Source organism: Tachysurus fulvidraco, chromosome 15 (assembly GCF_022655615.1).
Source record: "Tachysurus fulvidraco isolate hzauxx_2018 chromosome 15, HZAU_PFXX_2.0, whole genome shotgun sequence".
NCBI classification, from domain to species: domain Eukaryota; kingdom Metazoa; phylum Chordata; class Actinopteri; order Siluriformes; family Bagridae; genus Tachysurus; species Tachysurus fulvidraco.
In genome coordinates, this window is record NC_062532.1 from 12,668,847 (window position 1) to 12,688,241 (window position 19,395).

The 19,395-nt window shown below is 36.0% G+C and overlaps 1 protein-coding gene across 1 annotated transcript; it reads left to right on the plus strand.

Annotated features, from left to right (window-relative positions):
• The first annotated feature begins 363 nt into the window (after nt 1-363).
• msrb1a (methionine sulfoxide reductase B1a) lies at nt 364-4,432 on the plus strand. The gene is made up of 4 exons (XM_027141750.2): nt 364-527; nt 1,912-2,054; nt 2,408-2,522; nt 4,022-4,432. The coding sequence occupies exons 1-4, from the start codon at nt 476-478 to the stop codon at nt 4,036-4,038; spliced, it is 327 nt and encodes a 108-aa protein (XP_026997551.1). The 5' UTR covers nt 364-475; the 3' UTR covers nt 4,039-4,432.
• Nucleotides 4,433-19,395: the final 14,963 nt, after the last annotated feature.

The following is a 19,395-nucleotide window of genomic DNA, read 5'->3' on the forward strand; positions in this document are numbered from 1 at the left end:
TCCTCTGCACATGTCCAAACAATCTCAATCTTGCCTCTCTGACCTTGTCCACAAAACAGGCAATCTGAGCTGTCAAATCAAATCAAAGTGAAATAAATATTTTAATATTAACCTTAAAAAAGATTAGGAATTTTGTGCAAAAATGCAATGTGTTGGATATCTAATTAGACAAAGCCTTATTTTGTAAAGCAAAACAAATCAAAACCAAGGCAGGTTTTAATATGGATTGTGATATCTATCAGCTTAAAAAAACGTACAAAAAAAAACAAACTGACCTGATTTACTTGTGTTTTAAGAAATGCTTCCATCGTGTGGTCGTGTTGAGGATAGTCACTGCTGCACGGTTACGCCAAATGTGGTCACATGGTACATTCTTCAAAACCAGAAGAACAGGCACGCGGACAAAGTGTTCACACCTTAGATGTTTATAAGCACCGAAATTTTGTCCTGAAACCTTTCACTCTGTATTGCAGCCATGTATTGTTCTTTTAACGGGGCAGAGATCTTTAAAGATCACTTCGAATCGGGTAAGTTCTCGTCTTGACTCTGAAAACTCTTTATATAGTAACGTTCATGCTGTAAAAAAAAACAAACTTAAAAGAAGGGTCTGTATCACTTCCCAGTCACACGGTTGGGATAAACGTTTCATGTCGATCGAAGTAAGGTAATATAAATTCAAATTCTCAGATTAAAAACTTTGCAAATTAAGCAATGTGCTTACAAAACATGGGTTTTGTAATTTGCCTGTTGGGTTTCAGCAGCATTAAAGTGAAATGACATGCGGAGATTACTGGATTGTTTAGGATTATTTCATCTTTTTCTAACCTCTTACAGTTTACTAGTTTCAGAACTGATTCTTTAATAACAGAACTGAACTGATTAAATAATAAAATTTAAGGTTAAATAAAATATAGAAATGAAATGTAAGCACAAGTTTTCTAAAGATACTTTTTCATTCAAAAGGTATTACTTTTTTGAAAAAAAAAATTATTTGTATACTTATTTCGTGCTTTTGGATTTGTTAATGTGCTTTCAGATTTGTTAATTTGTTTTCGGATTTGTTAATGTGCTTTCAGATTTGTTAATTTGTTTTCGGATTTGTTAATGGGCTTTCAGATTTGTTAATTTGTTTTCGGATTTGTTAATGGGCTTTCCGATTTGTTAATGTGTTTTCGGATTTGTTCATTTGTTTTCGGATTTGTTCATTTGTTTTCAGGTTTGTTCTTGTGTTTTCGGATTTGTTGTTTTGTTTTTGGATTTGTTAGTGTGTTTTGCACTTCTCGGCCTCTGTAAGTATGCTTACTCAGCACCAAGGGGGATTATCATGGTATCACACATGGTTTGGTCCTCACCCAAATTCACTTAATGCAATGTGATTATTTGCATAGAATTTAAATAAAACAAATGAGCTTGTTGGACACAACATAGCTCTGGAAGTACATGTTGTTTTTGGGCTTCATCAGTGCTTTGTGTTTCAAGTAAATGCTTAGTTACACAATAAGCCGGTTTTCTGAACCATGCCTTGGTTGGTCACAGCATTCATACTTAGCCAGGTATATTGAACTTTTGTTGCACATGGTTTTAGATCAGAATAACAAGTGAGAAATTAGCATCGTTATTCAGTTATGTTGCAACCGGTGAACCATAAAAATATCTGTATCTACCTTCAGTTTTCAGATTGAAAAACAAAGACTAGTTATTAATTAGTATTAAATTAGTATTAAAGCCAAATAACTTCATTCACGTTTCAGTGCACGTTTTCACCCGTTTGCTCTTAGTCTAAAAGGCTATATTGTTAGTGTCAATATCTATAACCCAATTCTGCCACAACATGCCAAGGGTGACGGGTATGTAACATGCTATTCTTGTATACTTGTATTCTTGCTATTCATGCTCTACTCTCTTGTATAGGTATCTATGTTTGTTCAAAGTGTGGATATGAGCTGTTCTCCAGCAATACAAAGTATCAGCACTCTTCTCCCTGGCCTGCCTTCACTAATACTATCCACAAGGATAGTGTCTCCAAAAAGCAGGAGAGACCTGGTGCACTGAAGGTAAAACTATTTGTTCACACTCAGTCTAATGAACTCATTCAGTGCCATCTAAAATGCTCCATTATTATACTTGCTTCTATAAGTTATTTGAACTGGATTGAGCTGCCATGAAGTCTATGTTTTATTAAATTGTGTCTGCAGTTAAGAATGTACTTAGTTAAACAATGTCATTTAAGGTAATTGTAATTATTTTAAGCACAATGCTATCTGATCCTTATAAACCTCTATTAAAGAGTAGTGACGTTGATCGTATAGGTCTAGTTATAAACAATCTTTTCCTCTACAAAAATGAATCCTTATTTTAGCTGTCTTTTTAATCTGCTTATTTACTTTAATTGTGCTATATGTTGTAGATTTGCTGTGGGAAGTGTAATCATGGCCTGGGTCATGAGTTTCTGAATGACGGACCCAAGCGTGGACTCTCACGTTTCTGAATATTCAGCAGCTCACTCAAGTTTATCCCTAAAGGTATTCATACTACTGCTAATGTTCTGAAAATAAGTATGGACTCTATAGCATGAATTCATATATTATTTCTGTCTGTGCAGCATGGAAGAGTTGTTCAGTCTTATCAGCAATGGGCTGGTGTGGGTGCAGGTTTTCATTTAAATTAAACAGGAGCCACACCTTATTCCTCCTGTTTAAAGGTGGGGTCTCCAATATTTGAGAAATGCTTCTGAAAACTGCGATAGGCCACCAAACAATCAAAACAAACGTGTAGCCAATGAGCAGAAAGGGGCAGGTCTTGTCAATATGGGCGGAGAGAGTGTTCACAGATTCGAATTTCCCGAGTTAATAACTCCTGAGTAACGCTGTTACTAAACTCCAATCTGTGAATATGCGGCCAACTTCCCGCTCCTTCAATTCTCTCCAGCGCTGGGAAGCTGGTATTATATTAACATGTCCTTATATTATCAAGCCTTCCAACTTACGATATTATAGAAATTCACTTTCTTTCTTTGTTTTTATCCTCCATGTCAATGTTAAAACCGCTTTCTGCTAATGTCACACATGCTCACTGAACACTCTCTCCGCACATATTGACAAGACCCGCCCCTTTCTGCTCATTGGCTACATGTTTGTTTTGATTTTTGTTTAGTTTTCATGACCAGTATGAAATGTAGACTTTATTACAACAGAAACATCAAAGGTGGACAAAGCACTTCATTAGATAGCCAATAGTTTGAGTGAAAGGATATTATCTATGCACCTTGTTATATTCTGAGTTCTCTAGTCAGGTATAAAGACGTCATTAGAGTCACTAGCTGCTACTTTTTCACTCAAAAGTAGTGTTACATTTGAGTGTTAACACAGATAGTGTTTACATTTGAAGTGACTTTGGGTTTCTGCCGTGTACTGTTTTTGCTCAATTATCAGTGTCTTTGAATCCCTTAATGTTACTTTTAAGATGTGTATGGTAATGAAATGGTCTAGTTACATGTAGTTCCTGTGTGTAATGCAGCATGTGGCAAGATTTTGAAAAGTTGCTTCACAGAGAATTATAAGAACCAGTGCTGGGCCATTTGAGCACATGGCAGTAGTGTAGTTCACCACTGAGATCTGAGATCCGTCATTCATACATAAGCTTTCTGCCTCCTTTATTTCCCTCTCTTTTTTTTTTTTTTTTTTTTGTAAATGTAGTCAGTGTTGTAACCCTTGCAGTTGTGCTGCTGCATAATCTGAGCCAAATGATCAGACTCCCTGAAAATGCAAGAACTCCAGTCACTAATGAGGCATGAATTGTATTACAGGTTAACATCAGGACTGGGATCCCACTGGACCCAGAAAAAAATGCAGGCAGTTAAATATGAAGCTTGATTAGAATGTTTTGGACTTGGAGAGACTTTTGTGCATGTTAGAAAAGCCTGGGTATGTCCCATGTGCACAGGCTAATGATTTGTGCACTACTAAGTATTAAATAAAACAACATCCAGTGATATGATGCTTATTGTGCTCTTTGTTTGCAGAGGCAGATGGACAGTAGAGTGAGCTGATGGATGGAGAAGTGACAATGATATTAAAGAGCGACTGTTCTGTGAAAAGTGTGGAGATTTCATGAAGTGTTGTGTTACAAAGCCCTCAGTGGAAGTCAGAACACTGATGTTGATTACCACACTGGTACACAAAGGACTAGTCTGTTCTGAGTTAATATCAGTGCAAACCAAAAATGAATCTAGATGTAATACTCTATGACATTTTGTAACTGATTAGCTGTTTTGCTTCTGTAGGCACCTGTAAGATTGCAAATAGATCCTTGCCTCAAAAAATAGCACTAAGCAGAAAATTATTGATTGTGGGTTATGCTATTGTTTGACAGTATTGAACTAAGAAATCTATTTTAAGGACAAAGAATAAAGTTTTTAGCATATAAAGAGAAATATTTGTTAATTCTTTCATAAGTACTTGCACAGTACTTCAGTTTATTCTGTGCCTAACTTTTCAATACATTTACACTTTATCTCGTTTTATACAACTGAGCAAATGAGGGTTAAGGACCTTGCTCAGGGGCCCAGCAGTGACAACTTGGTGGACCTGGGATTCAAATTCACAACCTTCTGATTGGTAGTCCAGCACTTTATAGTCAGTAGGCTGCCAGTTTTTGGTTCTATATGTAAAATGTTTTATGATGGAGTTTTTAAATAAACGTACATAATTGGCCTCATTTAAAATAAGTTTAAAAAAAGACTCAATATTCAATTCAGGAGTTACATAAAATTCTTATTTTACATTTCTTCCTTTCACCATCAATATTATACATGGATTATAAATTAGTTACATATAATAATGTTACGCCCCGTCTAGGGGTGAGGGCGAAACATGAACGAGAACGAGACACCAGGGGTAACTGAAAGAACAATATTTTACTAGGAAAACAAGTGTACAAACGGGGGTATGTCTTCAGGAGCCGACAAGGCCAAAATAACAAACAAAACGGCTATTTATTGCAACCTTTAACTTCCTTAATAAACAAAAGAAAAACACAAATCACTTCCCTGTCTCCCTAAGAATAAACACAATCAAAAAAAAGGTACAAACAAAATGGCATCGGTCTCCCTACTTCCCCAGAAATACTATATACCACTATATACAAATTAGCAAACAGGTCCAAACAAGGCAATCCAGAATCAAAGTCAAAAGAACATGCAGGAGTCAGTTTTAACAGGAAATGCTAAGAATATAAATACACAGAGCAATTTCACACAACTAGTTAGCAGAAAGCAAGTGATGACAGCAAATGAGCCTAAGAAGCTAAACAGGAAGTGGTGGTGGAGGCTTTTATAAGCCAGAGGGAGTCAGCTGACCAGCAGGGCGTGGCACCAGGTAAACCTCAGGAACCAATCAGGGTTTATCCTGCACAGAAACACAAACACCTCCCCAAAAACAGAAAACAAATAGAAAAGGACGTAACAATAATGTAAAATGAATTTCACCATAATTAAAAAAAAATCCTTTACAGAGTGTAATCTCTGTCTTCACCAACTGGTGGTGCTCTTGTTAAAAGCATCATGTGGTTTTTAGTTAGTTAGTTTTTTTAAACATATATCACATTACATGCCAGAAAGGGATAATATTCCCAAAACAAACAGACATGTTGGAAGAGTCCTCAGTGCACAGCAGGTGTGTCCTTCAAATGAAAGACAGCCAAAGATTGTGCAAACGTACGCCAGGTTCCGCATTACAAAAACACAGAGGACAACTGAATTATTGTCCTGAATTATTAAAGGTTGAATTTAGACAGAAATTGTTTTTGTAGCTTTTCTAATACTCAGTTGTACATTATATCTAAACTGTGGCACCGGGTCAGTAAACATTGACCTGGGCTACTGTTAAAAGCAGCTGTGCAGCTGAAATCGACTGAATTTCTGAAATCCGTCCTTGCTGAATGAGTGTAATATTAAACTACACAAAACGTGTTTAAAACATTGCACTGGCAAGATGCAGACAAGACTGCTAATCTATTACTTCTTTATTATTTTAAGATGCTAAACTGAAAAAGTGATAATGATTACTTTTACATTTTAGGATGCTAAACTGTAAAAGTGATAATACCTTACTTTTAATGTAATACAAGAAATGATGTAGGAGGAAGCTGTGATGTCACCTAAATAATGGTCTCTTTGCTAATTAGCAATACCATTAGAGGTTAGTGATCAAGAAACAAGTTGCTTTTTTAAGTATTATAAAAGTGTTTTGAAAAAAGCAGGGGTTCATTTAATCAAGCCTATTATTGCTTAGTGCTTATAATAAAATATGCTTAATATGCTTAAAATAAACATGTAAATAGGAATTAATATCAAAACTAATAGGTATCTTATCACAAGTGGATTGAAATATTGAATGCACACACAACAATCCCAAGAAGAACTGTTTGCTCATTTGTTTGTCTATTCAGGGTGACAGGAAACCAGGAAGGCAAGGAATTTATCAGATTAAAACAGTGTCTTCCACACTTCCTAAATCAAAAACAAGCTCATATACCCATGGACATTTTCAGACATTTAGGATGTGTTACATTTTTAGCCAGTCCTCCATGTCCTCTATACTTATAAGGGCTTTTGTGGTACAGCCAAATATTTGTTCATGTCCTTCTGAGGTATGAAAATGTAAACAGCCCTTTGAAACCGTGTTAATGTATGATTTCTTTCACCAATCAATGAAGACTCAAAGATTCTAATCAAGACATCAGTAGTATATAACAACTAACAACTTTTCAAAGAGGGGGCACGGTGGCTTAGTGGTTAGCATGTTCGCCTCACACCTCCAGGGTCGGGGATCGACTCCCGTGTGTGTGCGGAGTTTGCATGTTCTCCCGATGCCTCAGGGGTTTCCTCCGGGTACTCCGGTTTCCTCCCCTGGTCCAAAGACATGCAGACTGGTTGATTGGCATCTCTGGAAAATTGTCCTTAGTGTGTGATTGCGTGAGTGAATGAGAGTGTGTGTTCCCTGCGATGGGTTGGCACTCCGTCCAGGGTGTATCCTGAATTGATGCCCGATGACGCATCACAGGCTCCCCGTGACCCGAGAAGTTCGGATAAGCGGTAGAAAATGAATGAATGAGTGAGAACTTTTCAAAGATCTATAGTAGCCTCACCTGAGTTTGAGTTTTGTAGGTGGTGGTTATACCTTCTTCTACAATATAAGAAGGTGTGTGTGTGTATGTGTTTGTGTGTGTGTGTGTGTGTGTGTGTGTGTGTATATATATATAACCACCACCTACAAAACTATGGATGTTCTCCATTCAACTTAAGGACATTATGAAAAATAGCCAATAATAGCAAGGAATACTCTGTGTAGTAAATAGGGTGTGGTTTCAGACATACCATGTGTCTGTGTGTACTTGATTACAGACAATGCTAAAAATACGATTGTTAATAAGTATCTGTCTGAATAATAATAATAATAATAATAATAATAATAATAAGAAGAAGAAGAAGAAGAAGAAGAAGAAGAAGAAGAAGAAGAAGAAGAGGAAGAAGTGTTTTAAAATCTGTGATTATTTGCAATATGATATTATAATCATAATTTAAATTGTGTGATATATCAGTTTATCCCCCCAGAAATATTACTTTAATGTTTTCATTCTGAAAAGAGCAGATATTTCTCCAGGTTAGATCATTACTTAATGTCACTTAATTACTGTGGATATTAGCTGTCTTGTCATTTTATTTTCTCTTTTTTCTCAAAGCAATGTAAAACAGTTTCACAGATTATTAACATTACATTGTTTTCCACATTTTTACATAAAGATTGGCTGAGAAGTGAAATGAAAAGAAAGGAATTCCATTTTAAATACGTTGTTATTGCTACCAACAACACTCGCTCTGTCAGAAAAGCCTAGCTACTAGCTCCAGATTTGAAAATAGTCATTTCTGACATCTGACTGACACCATCATTAACCAGATGCCTACAGGCAAGCTAGTTTCACACATTAAGCTGCCAATCATTCATGAAAAACTCTTATTTGTATTAGACAACTTGCTTTATACCATATTTAGAAAGCATAGGATTCTCACAGCCTAGACAGACAGATAGATAGATAGATAGATAGATAGATAGATAGATAGATAGATAGATAGACAGACAGACAGACAGACAGACAGACAGACAGACAGACAGACAGATAGATAGATAGATAGATAGATAGATAGATAGATAGATAGATAGATAGATAGATAGATAGATAGATAGATAGATAATGAATATATTACATAGCAATATAATAAATACCTAATCCAGTAATAGATACAAATAGACACATTTATAATAGAGGATTAAAAATATAATACTCTGATACAAACATTATACTGCAGTGATACAATTTCAATGAACTTTTATTATAACATATAAGTATAACAAATAATAACATATTGTTCCACAGACTTCATGACAATGTAGATGCAATGCAATGTTTAATACAAAAACTCTAGTGTCCCGATCGATTGTCTTTTTTATTCTTTAGATGAAAGGTACTGTTCCGTAGAACCTGAGTAACACTGAGTAACTGTATGGATTGGAAATGACATTATTATGATGAAAATGAGTCTGCACTATTTATGCAAAATTCAAGCAATATATAAGGATTAAAACTATCAGTGATGTGGTGGTGTTGATCTACTGTATAATTTCACACTATAGCTGATTATTTTCCAATAACAACACACCCTGAGGCTTATATCAACCGTATGCCAGAGGAATTTGCCAAAGATTGTACATTTTTTAATCATTAAAAACAACACATATGCTATAATTTATTTATAGTTATATTTAATGTTGTGAAACATTTTTGAGACAAGTTCATTCTTACAGGCTATAACACCTACAATCATAAGCGAACAATTGTTCTCTTGAAAGCCTCTCTATTTTCTCTCTCTTTAAGTTAATAAGGAAAAAATGCAGCTTGTCATGTTACTGAGACATCTGTCCTGAACACTTTCCCATGTCAGAAAATGTCAAGTTACAGCTTTGCCTCTGGCTATAACAAAGTGCTTACAATACAGACCCCTTTCATTAATACTAAATAAATCTATCAAAAATTATACACATGGTAGTAACATAGTAACAGTAATATACTAGATGGAGTGCATTCATATAAACCTTGCATGCAGAACTATTCTTAGATCTGCTATTGTAGAAAATTAATTAACACCTTCTGAGCAATCAGAATTGAGCATTCAATAATAAAACTGTGGTATAAATGAGGATAATTTATATTTAAACCATGTAAATTGTAATAACCATATTTATGTACTCAGTTAGAAATCTGAGAGCTAATGTGCATAAACAGCTTCTCTGCAATTATACACGATGGAGAACTTTGTGAAACTGCATTACTGCACATAAAACTAACCTTGAAATCACTGTTTTGAGAACATGGCTCATGCACATCACACTTGCAGTTGCTTTAGTTAATGCAACCAGATTTTATGTAGTGAGACTGAATATTTATATAACTACAGTACAGTATCTAAAAGCCTGCATTCACAAAAGTATTACAAAAGCATTAGTTCAAACATTCACAGCAGAAGGAAAAGAAGAACAGACAAGTAAAGACATTCAAAAGATTAAAAAGTAGAAGAATACATGTGGTATAAAATAAGTGACATTCTGCTAGGAACTGAAGTTAAGTGTTTGTAGTGCCTGGGGTTCGAAGCTGTTCCAGGCAGATTCACAGTGATTGTTGTTGCCCCAAAGGACATGTTTTGATTGACATTGCTATGGGTTTGCTCATGCCTGTGTACAAGGTACTGACAAATCTGGGATGGTTTCTATTACTACTGTTCTGTGTTTTATGTAGCACCATGGCACCATATAACAGCAATCCTTTCCCCAACTGAATTTGCTGTATGATAATCATGCAAATAGCAACATAAAGGTTTTAAACCTTTCACAACGGAAATGATTAAAAAAGAAAAACAAGAGATTATAAGTGGCATGTCACTGTATACTATCCAGGATGTGAGTCAGAGCCATTACTGTTCAAGCTGACGTCTTTTCTATAGAATTTCAAAGCCTTGTCTGTGAGCTGAATGCAGTTTCAAACACCTTGCAGGCTTTAATAAAATCTTTAATAAAAAGGTTTCTTAAACAACAACAATAACAACAAGCAGACACAATTCAAAGATACTTTTCAGTGACATAATGCAGCTTCTCGCTTTGTAGCCTTTGACACGTGACATAAGAGACTATGTCACATCTGTTAGTTGTCATTCCAGTTGCTTTGTTCACTTGAATGGAGGTTTCAGGTTTTTGAAGACGACTGCTGCACAGGGGCGTGAGTTCCTGTTTCACCCCATCCATTCCTTTGAGCTGGCACCAGAAGGGCTGTAGTGATGGAGAACTCTACGCCACTCAGCATTGTGTGTACAAAAGAGGAGCTGTTCTTGTAGAGCAAGCTTGCACCGTTTTTTTTTTGTTTGTTTTCTTTGTGCTACCAAATTGAGGCTAACCAACTGAATAACAAAGCAGACAATCGGTATCATCATTTAATGATGACTATAATTATATTCCTGTAAAATGAATGTCACCATGATAAAATGGTGACAATAGTGTTTAGGTGCATAAAAAGCAACTGAAACAGTTTCCAGAAGAACTAAAGTATAGCAGATTCTTACTCTCTTCCATCTTCCTTCTGTGCTTGCCATCACTAAATATCTACATTTATGTAGAATTATGTTACGTCATCAATCCTTTTCCCTGTTTTGATTGGTGTTGCATTCCTAAATACAGTACAGGTGGTTTATTGTGGTCAATAAGGTGCCAATCAAGAGGACTGTATGTTTAATTGAGTTGATTTTGTTTTGGCTTTAATGTGGCTGATAACTTTCTGAATAAAGTCTTAAAGCAGGTAAAGGAAACTTAATACCAGCTTAGAGACAATTAAAGCTTCATGTATGTTACATTGTGAAAAAAACTTCCAAATCATAAAATGTACATCATATATACAGTAAATGACTAATGAAGACTTCCAATCATGATGAAGAAATGATTCAACAAAACTGTATTAAGAATACAATCCTGGCTGAATATAAAATGACTAAAGGTTACAATAAAAAGAGACAAATACTTTATATTAAGATGATCTTATGTGATTTAGGGCAAATGAGCAGGTTATAATATGAGCTAAAAAATGCAACAGTTGAGAAAGCATAACACCTCGAATGTAAAATATGGTGCCACCATGCCATGGAATTGGGTGTGGTGATGTGCACAGAGCAAACAAACAGCCTTTAAACTCAGTGGATGGTAAAATAACATGAAACATAGCATGCAGATTTTTTTAAAAACAAGACTGAGAGCCTACAATAAAACTGTGGCATCTCTTTGTTGGGGTCCCCTATGATGTAGTGGGTGCAGTGACGCAGCTCTTGGGACCTGGGTTTGATCCTGAGCTCTTTGTTGCTCTCTGTGTGGTTTTGCCATATGTTCTCCCAGGGTTTTTCATGGGTTTTCTTTGGGTTTTCTGGTTCACTCCTACTGTCTAAAAATATGTTAGCAGGTTGATTGGCTATGTGAAATTGCCTGCATGTGTGCAAAAGTTGCACTGTGATTGACTGGTGTCCCATTTGGGGAGAATTCTACTAGGGATGTGAATGTTGCAGTGTACAGATAGAATTTTAGGAGCATGATAACTTGTACTATTAAATACACTACACCAAAATGGGAAAGGTTCTATGTTCAAAGTTCACTGCATTTGGTCAGTGTCTCAAAAAATGCATAATGACAAGGATACCAGTCTCCTTCATTTTACAGCTGGTGTCTGCCGACTTTCTTACATTACTTTTACCCTAGATTTATACATTATATGAGCAGCTACAAAGCTGATGTCAGATCAGAAAACGGGGGGTTCTGGCAGCAGCCTGCGCAGTGACATGGCCTGGAGCTAGGTGAGATGAGAAGGCTCCATACTCGCCCTGCACTCTTTCATCACCTGAGAAAGGGGGAATTCCACCTTTTCATCCTCCACAGGTTTATGCCCCACAGCACTCACATGGCTTTCTGATATGTTTCATGTGTTTTTTTTCCCAGAATTCTGTTTAAGAAGTGTTTCAGTTAAATCTTTTGAAATTTCACTCATCCCTGTGTATGACAATGAGCTGTTTTTATGAATCTATGGGTGTGATGGGTGTAATGTGTAATATTTTTGTCAGAATACAAAGTCTAGAATTCTTATATGCTCTACCAAGCATGTGTGAGTGCGCAATGATGTTGCATATAGTTGGTGATTTGAGATGTGTTGACAAGCTACACTTTCTTTGGCTCTTTCCTGCCCAGTGTCTTTAGACGTTGAGATTTCTACAATGGATAGTCCAATGCAGGCAGATGAATTTGGGATGAATTTATTAAAGCATGTACCGAATATTTTGTTTTAAGACTACAATACCTCTCTGATTATTTAGTATACATAAAGATATTCTACTTCATAACCAATTAAATATTGGTAAAAGCAACCCCTCAATTTCTGGTTACCCATCAGTTGTAAGACAAAAGCTTTTTAACAGATTCCAGATGCTTGCTGGGGGCAATAGGGATTAGGTGAAGGATGATAGGGTCACTTTGCATGGGCAGAATCTCACAGCGCATATGTTGCCAATCCCAGGCCCTTATGTGACCCCCTTTCGATCTTTTGTCATCTGATCATAAGGCTAACCAGAGAGAGAGAGAGAGAGAGAGAGAGAGAGAGAGAGAGAGAGAGAGAGAGAGAGAGAGAGAGAGAGAGAGAGAGAGAGAGAGAGAGAGGTGTAGTACTCAAAGTGCTAAATTTGACCACAGTGTCCTGCTTCTGCCTATCTATGCTGTTGTGTGGCAGTGTTTTTAGTGTAAGAGGACTGCATGTATATGGAGGATGTGGTTGTGATGTGGTTGTGATGTGGTCAGAATCTGTGGTCAGAATCTGTGGTCTGGGATCTGTGGTTGAACTGTAGAATACAGAATACAAAAGGTGACAAATCCACATTTGATTTAGTAAGGAAGCAGGATTACTTACCTCTCCAAACAATCAGTTGTCAGAGCATTAGGTGCTAGAGAGATGCAGGTAATGTGTCCCATCAAACTGAAATGTCGTTCATGACAGAGTAGTATGAGGATTTGCCACATGTGAACTGTGGTCAGGTTAAGTGTAATGTTGACTGACAGCCTCATTAACATCTCAAGCTCTGGCTAAAAGTATAAAGTATATACAAACTGTTTCTGCTACATTTCCAGTTATACGCCAATGACACCCTGAGAGAAAATAAGTGGAAATACCTTAAACACAGTCAAATCTAGTATTTTCTATAATTTGATAGAATTTAATAGAAATAGATGGTGGAGAATAAAAGTGGACAAAACATACACTTGTTTTAATGTTTTGCTTTTGTGTATAATATAAAAGTACCAAGAAATAGGTTTGTTGGAAGAGGATAAATGGTACTTTCATGAAGTGCCACAAAGCATTTAAGAGCACATAAGACCACCAACTTTTTGTGTCTGGGTGGGTATACGACCCCAATATGTTTCATTGGGAGAAGATAAAACACTTATATAACACTTAGTCACAGAAACTTTAGAGATTTCCTGAAAATCTCAGATCAGCAGTTCTGAATTTCTCAAACCAGCTTATAACATTAAAATAAACCAAATATACTAAAAAAAAACTTTGTTTATTAAAAGGAACAAAATGTGCAAAGTAAATAGAAAATAAATCTACAGATTGAAATGAGTGAAATGTCTATAAAAAGGTTTAAGATTTGGGTTATTTTAATCATATACATTAATCATAATCATTGACCACCTTCTGCAGAAATTTGCACTTCTTGGATGACATTTGGAAGACAGTGTGAATTGTATGCGAAGTCCCACAGTGTGACTTTACCTATGTCTTTCTGTTCAGATTCCATGAATTAAACACAATTTTACAAAAAGTAAGACAAAACAACAAAAACACAAAGCTGCAAAAAGTTGTGCTTTTCTAATTTAAGTGTTCACTTACACCAGTAGAGGTTACACTAATGTTGTATAGTCAGTCTAGTCTCATACCCTGGCACAGCCACAAATATTCCATTGAAATCGCCCATGCTTTGTTTAGTTAGCACTTAAAACATGGAAAATCTAAACACTCTGCTGGGGTTTGAACAGTGGAACATTGTCACTATCCTTAGTCTTCTAGTTTTTTTTTTTTTAGAGATTCATATAACGGAAACTAAAACCACTTTTTCACACAGTGGGGGAAAATGCATTGTGACAGTCATTTAGAGAAGATGTGACTGTGGTTTTGCCTTGACGTCATGGCAATTACATTAAAAAGTAAAAAAAAAAAAAAAAAAGTTAAAAAGCAGGAATAAGCAAAAGCCACAATGTTTCCCTTAAAGGGATTTGCTGGATACCCAAAAAAGTAACCTTCTATATACTTTTTGTGAGGCATAAACTCCAGAGCAAGATTTCCCGGTTTAAAACCTTTCCCGTTTTAAGATCACAAAAAGCAGATGAATGAGAACATAGGCTTTAGCCTGCTAAAAAAAAAAATGATAATATAGACAGTTACATTAGCTACTTAGAAAAATTCTGGCTATACCTCCTTTTATTTTGCCACATTTTAATTTCTTATCGGTGCAAAACAATACATTTATTTTATTGTACCAACCACCATAGATGGTGGAGAATAAAAGTGGACAAAACATACACTTGTTTTAATGTTTTGCTTTTGTGTATAATATAAAGGTACCAAGAAATAGGTTTGTTGGAAGAGGATAAATGGTACTTTCATGAAGTGCCACAAAGCATTTAAGAGCACATAAGACCACCAACTTTTTTTGTCTGGGTGGGTAAAAGACCCCAGTATGTTTCATTAGGAGAAGATAAAACACTTATATAACACTTAGTCACAGAAACTTTAGAGATTTCCTGAAAATCTCAGATCAGCAGTTCTGAATTTCTCAAACCAGCTTATCTGGCACCAACAGCCATGCTATGTGAAAATCACTGAGATTACATTTTTATCCATTCTGATGTTTAATGTGAACATTAACTGAAGCCGTATATCTGTATATGCATGATTTTATGCATTGCACTGCTGCTATATGATTTTACAGATTGTAGAATTTCATGAAAGTGCAGGTGTACCAAATACAGTCGACATATAGCATGCTAATACATGAGATTTCTGTCTATATTTTTGTTTACATTGAATGCTTTTAATCTTCTCATCATTTTTGTTTGTTCTGAAAATCTGCTTGATCTGGTCTTTTTTAACAAGTAATGTGCTATTTGTGTTTTCCTTCCACTTTAAACCATTTATATTTTGCCATATATATCACACACACACACACACACACACACACACACACACACACACACACACACACACACACACACACACACACACACACACACACACACACACACACACACACACACACACATACATACACACCCACTCACACACGGTTAAACCCATCAGTTTCTGTTGCCGTTACTGCTGTCAACTTAGTTGCCACAAGTGTGTGTTAATCCACAGGTGAGCTGCCAGGAATGAAACTTTAGCCTGAACCCTATTACCTATTGCTTCTCATCCTTTGTGCCTTTCTTTTTGGTCTGTTGCTCTGTTCTCATGGACACGACTTAGTATATCTTAATCTCTCAGTCACTCCAGTACACAAAATTGAGATCTTTTACATCTTGTACAGCCTTGTATATCATACATCAATTAAAACCCAGCTTGTGTTGATACAAATGCCAGTCAGTCAAATCCTTTTATCCATATTGCGTAGTATATAATTCACTCAGGTACACAAGACTTGCCTGTGCAGGTTTTTCCTGCACCAAAAGCATCTAGAGGCCTTTTGTTTTGGACTTCCAGCTGATAAAACAGCTTCTTCACCACATAGTCACTGGCACAATACATCAGCAAGTACATATATTAATGTGCCCTGAGTCATATTTCATATTTGTTTTGCAGCTCGTCAAACATGGCACTGATTCAGTTGGACTTTTTTTTATTCATCAATGCTACTCATATCACCAGGCCTGCCCATGCACCACAGATACCAATCAATAATTTCTCTATAAAAGCTGATCTTGACATTCATAGAGTAGTTACCTACACAAGTTATCTAAACAAGAGTATCTTTATGTCATGCACCTAATAAAGCCATGTCATCGCATCTCCTGTGTGAATGTTTGAAGAACATCTTATGTCATAGCATAGTTTTGAACTGTAGAGTTACAGCACCTGACCTGTCAGACCTGTCAGGCATTAAAGACTTCATCCAAAGAGATATAGAGGCCATGTATGTCCACCAATGATTCGACCTAACCCTGAACCTTCTCCCTTTCAATCAACTTGTTTCAAGGTCACCAGTGTTTTACATGTGGTTTCAGGATGAAAGGTATCAGGGCCAAAAAGTAAGACAAAAGCTTTGCTGACCTGCTTTCTGTTTTCTTTCTTTGTTACTCTGTTTTTCATCTACTCTGACAGAAAAGCTACAGAAACTTCTATTTGATTTGTTTTTTTCAGTGTCTGTCTTTCACATGAACAAGAAACTGGTTGTATTTGTTTTTTTACAAAATTGCTAGCTAGGTGTACTCAATTTAGACCAGTATAAAAAAAAAACAGGACCTAGGTATTATTTCTAGCCAATCAATAATGATAATGTGCACCAATTACATCTGCCTTTGAGTATATCTGCATTTATACATGCTTGCATGAAATGGCCAGTGTTCAATACAGCAATAAAGGTGCCAAATCATGCAAATGTGATGCATTTTAAATATGAAGCTCATTCTGAGGAGTCATCTGAACCCTCTGCTATGCTAAACATGCCAGCTTACAGTGCCTGGGAAAACGTCTTGGGGATATACAGAACCCCTTTTGTGCCCTTTCATGGGTGGTGGTCTTTTTCAATCCCTGGTAACAGATTTTAGCTAGTGGGGATATTGTGGTATTTGTAATGAATGCGATCTTCTTTTGGGGCCCGGAAATGACTAACTGAGAATGGAACATTTTCTTTTTGGTGGAGAGGACTTGTAATTTACCATAATGGTAGACACATGGACACACCATCTGTATGCCTTCAGTGGAGAAAATGTGTCGATGGGCCTCTCAGATGAATCGCACATACATGGGACATTTGTCTTAATGGTTTCAGTGTCTCTTTTAGTAGTTTAGCATATATTTCTGGATCCATAATTACATATACAGTAGATATGGAAGAAGAGAGGCAAATTATATTGCTTTATCAAAGAAAAACCCCACAGCATTTGTTATCACTTTCTGATCATTCATTATGGAATGATTTGCTGATTGTGGTAGTGTACAGTACCATTGTGGGTTAACTTCATTGTATTCTAAAGTACCACATAGTGAGAAGTAGGTTTTTACAAACTAGAGTGGTAAACATGAGGATATTATAATAATGAGGATATTATAAACTAGAGTGGTAAACATGAGGATATTATAATGCATGAGGATATTATAAACTAGAGTGGTAAACATGAGGATATTATAATAATATAATATCCTCATGTAAAACATTTTTCATGATCACTAGAGCCAAATCTGTACACTGTGACCACATGCTCATAGCTGTTCCAAAATGGGTTTTATTCTGAACCAGTCTAATAGGCAGGGCGTCTGTGATAGGTTTTTTATGTCAACCCTAGATTTTCTAAAGATGATTTCATATATTTGAACAATTTTTACAATGTAAGAGTTTTTACAATGGAATCCAACAGTTTGAGAGCACTTGTGCTTCTATCTCCAAAGTAGAATTTTATTTTACAAAATATATTAATGACAACAATTTATACATAATTTTTATAATAAAGAGTTTATTAGTGTATCTCTCTTTCTCTCTCTCTCTCTCTCTCTCTCTCTATATATATATATATATATATATATATATATATATATATATATATATATATATATATATATATATATATATATGAATATGTAACTCATGAGACAGCAATTTATCAAAAAAAATTACTTTCTTTCTTTGAAAAGTATTAAAATTTTGAATTAAAAAATCCCAGATTTACATTGTGATTTCAGGCATTTGGACTGTATGGCTTTGGGAAATACAGTAAGTTATTCTAACAGACTGCACTTATAACACTTGTAAGTCCAGGTAACTATCAGTTATTACAAACCTATAGGAAGTATTAATCCTTATAATGCGATTTAATGTTGAGTAATCAGGTAATAGGAACTGTGTTTGGTTTCAGACATATTTTTGACTAAAATATCCAGTGCCAGTGATAGAAGTTCTTTTAGCGCGCCGCGTGCCGCCGGCGCAGCTTTATGTCATTCTCAGCCAAGTGATGTTCACCTTTATAAGCGTTTCATATTCCAGCTGGAGACTAAGGCATTAACCAAGTTCAAAAAACCACGCAGCCTCTGAGAGGCAATGGATGTTGGTAACGTGATATGCATTGCACAGTGATGATACCTTACACTGTAGTGTCACAATTCACATACATGTCTTTTAAAACTGGCAACATTTCATTTAATTCAGTTCAGTTTTACAGTTTATATTGCATCAACAAGTATATTTTACAGAAATATATACACTCATGATATAACGACGATGGTGGAACCCTCATCTGGGTAACATCTGTTAGTGTGATTATTCGATTCTGTGTGCTGTATGGTATAAAAGTCAAGTTGTGTGATTATCTTAGTTTTACCATGAAGTTCATTTTGTACAAGTTACCACACTTTCATTTTGTACAACTGCACACCGATAGTTTAAGTGAAAAACATTCATTTCAGTCCAAAGCCATGGTTGATATGTGGTACCACACTCAATAATCTCAAAGGTTCAGTCAATAATCTCATCTCGCATCTTTAGGTTGTCCTGGTGTCCAAGCAGCAGGACATCAGGATGGATCATGGATCAAGCAGATCCGGGGAGCAGAAGAGGCCAGGATCACTGAGATCTCATGAGAGAGAGAGAGAGAGAGAGAGAGAGAGAGAGAGAGAGAGAGAGAGAGAGAGAGAGAGAGAGAGTCTGAATTACCCAAAGCGCTATGGATTGACCGCAGTGCTCTGCTTCTGACGTTTAGATGAGAGATTAGAAATATCATAAATTTCATAAACTTGGAATAACTCCAAGTTTATATTGAAGGCACATACAGTACACATTCCTGTAAAGAGTTTTTTTATCTTGATTTTTTTTTTAGCTCATGCTTCGTGCGTATTTACATAACAAATGTTGGGAAATGTTCTTCTAAATGTTATCTAAATGAAAGAATGGCTTCGGTGGCCTTTTGATCTTCTAGCCTTATAATATCAGGCGCGTAAGGGTGGAGACTTCACTCAAGGCGTGGAAAGCGAGACTCAAACGGTGAGAAGGGTTTAAAC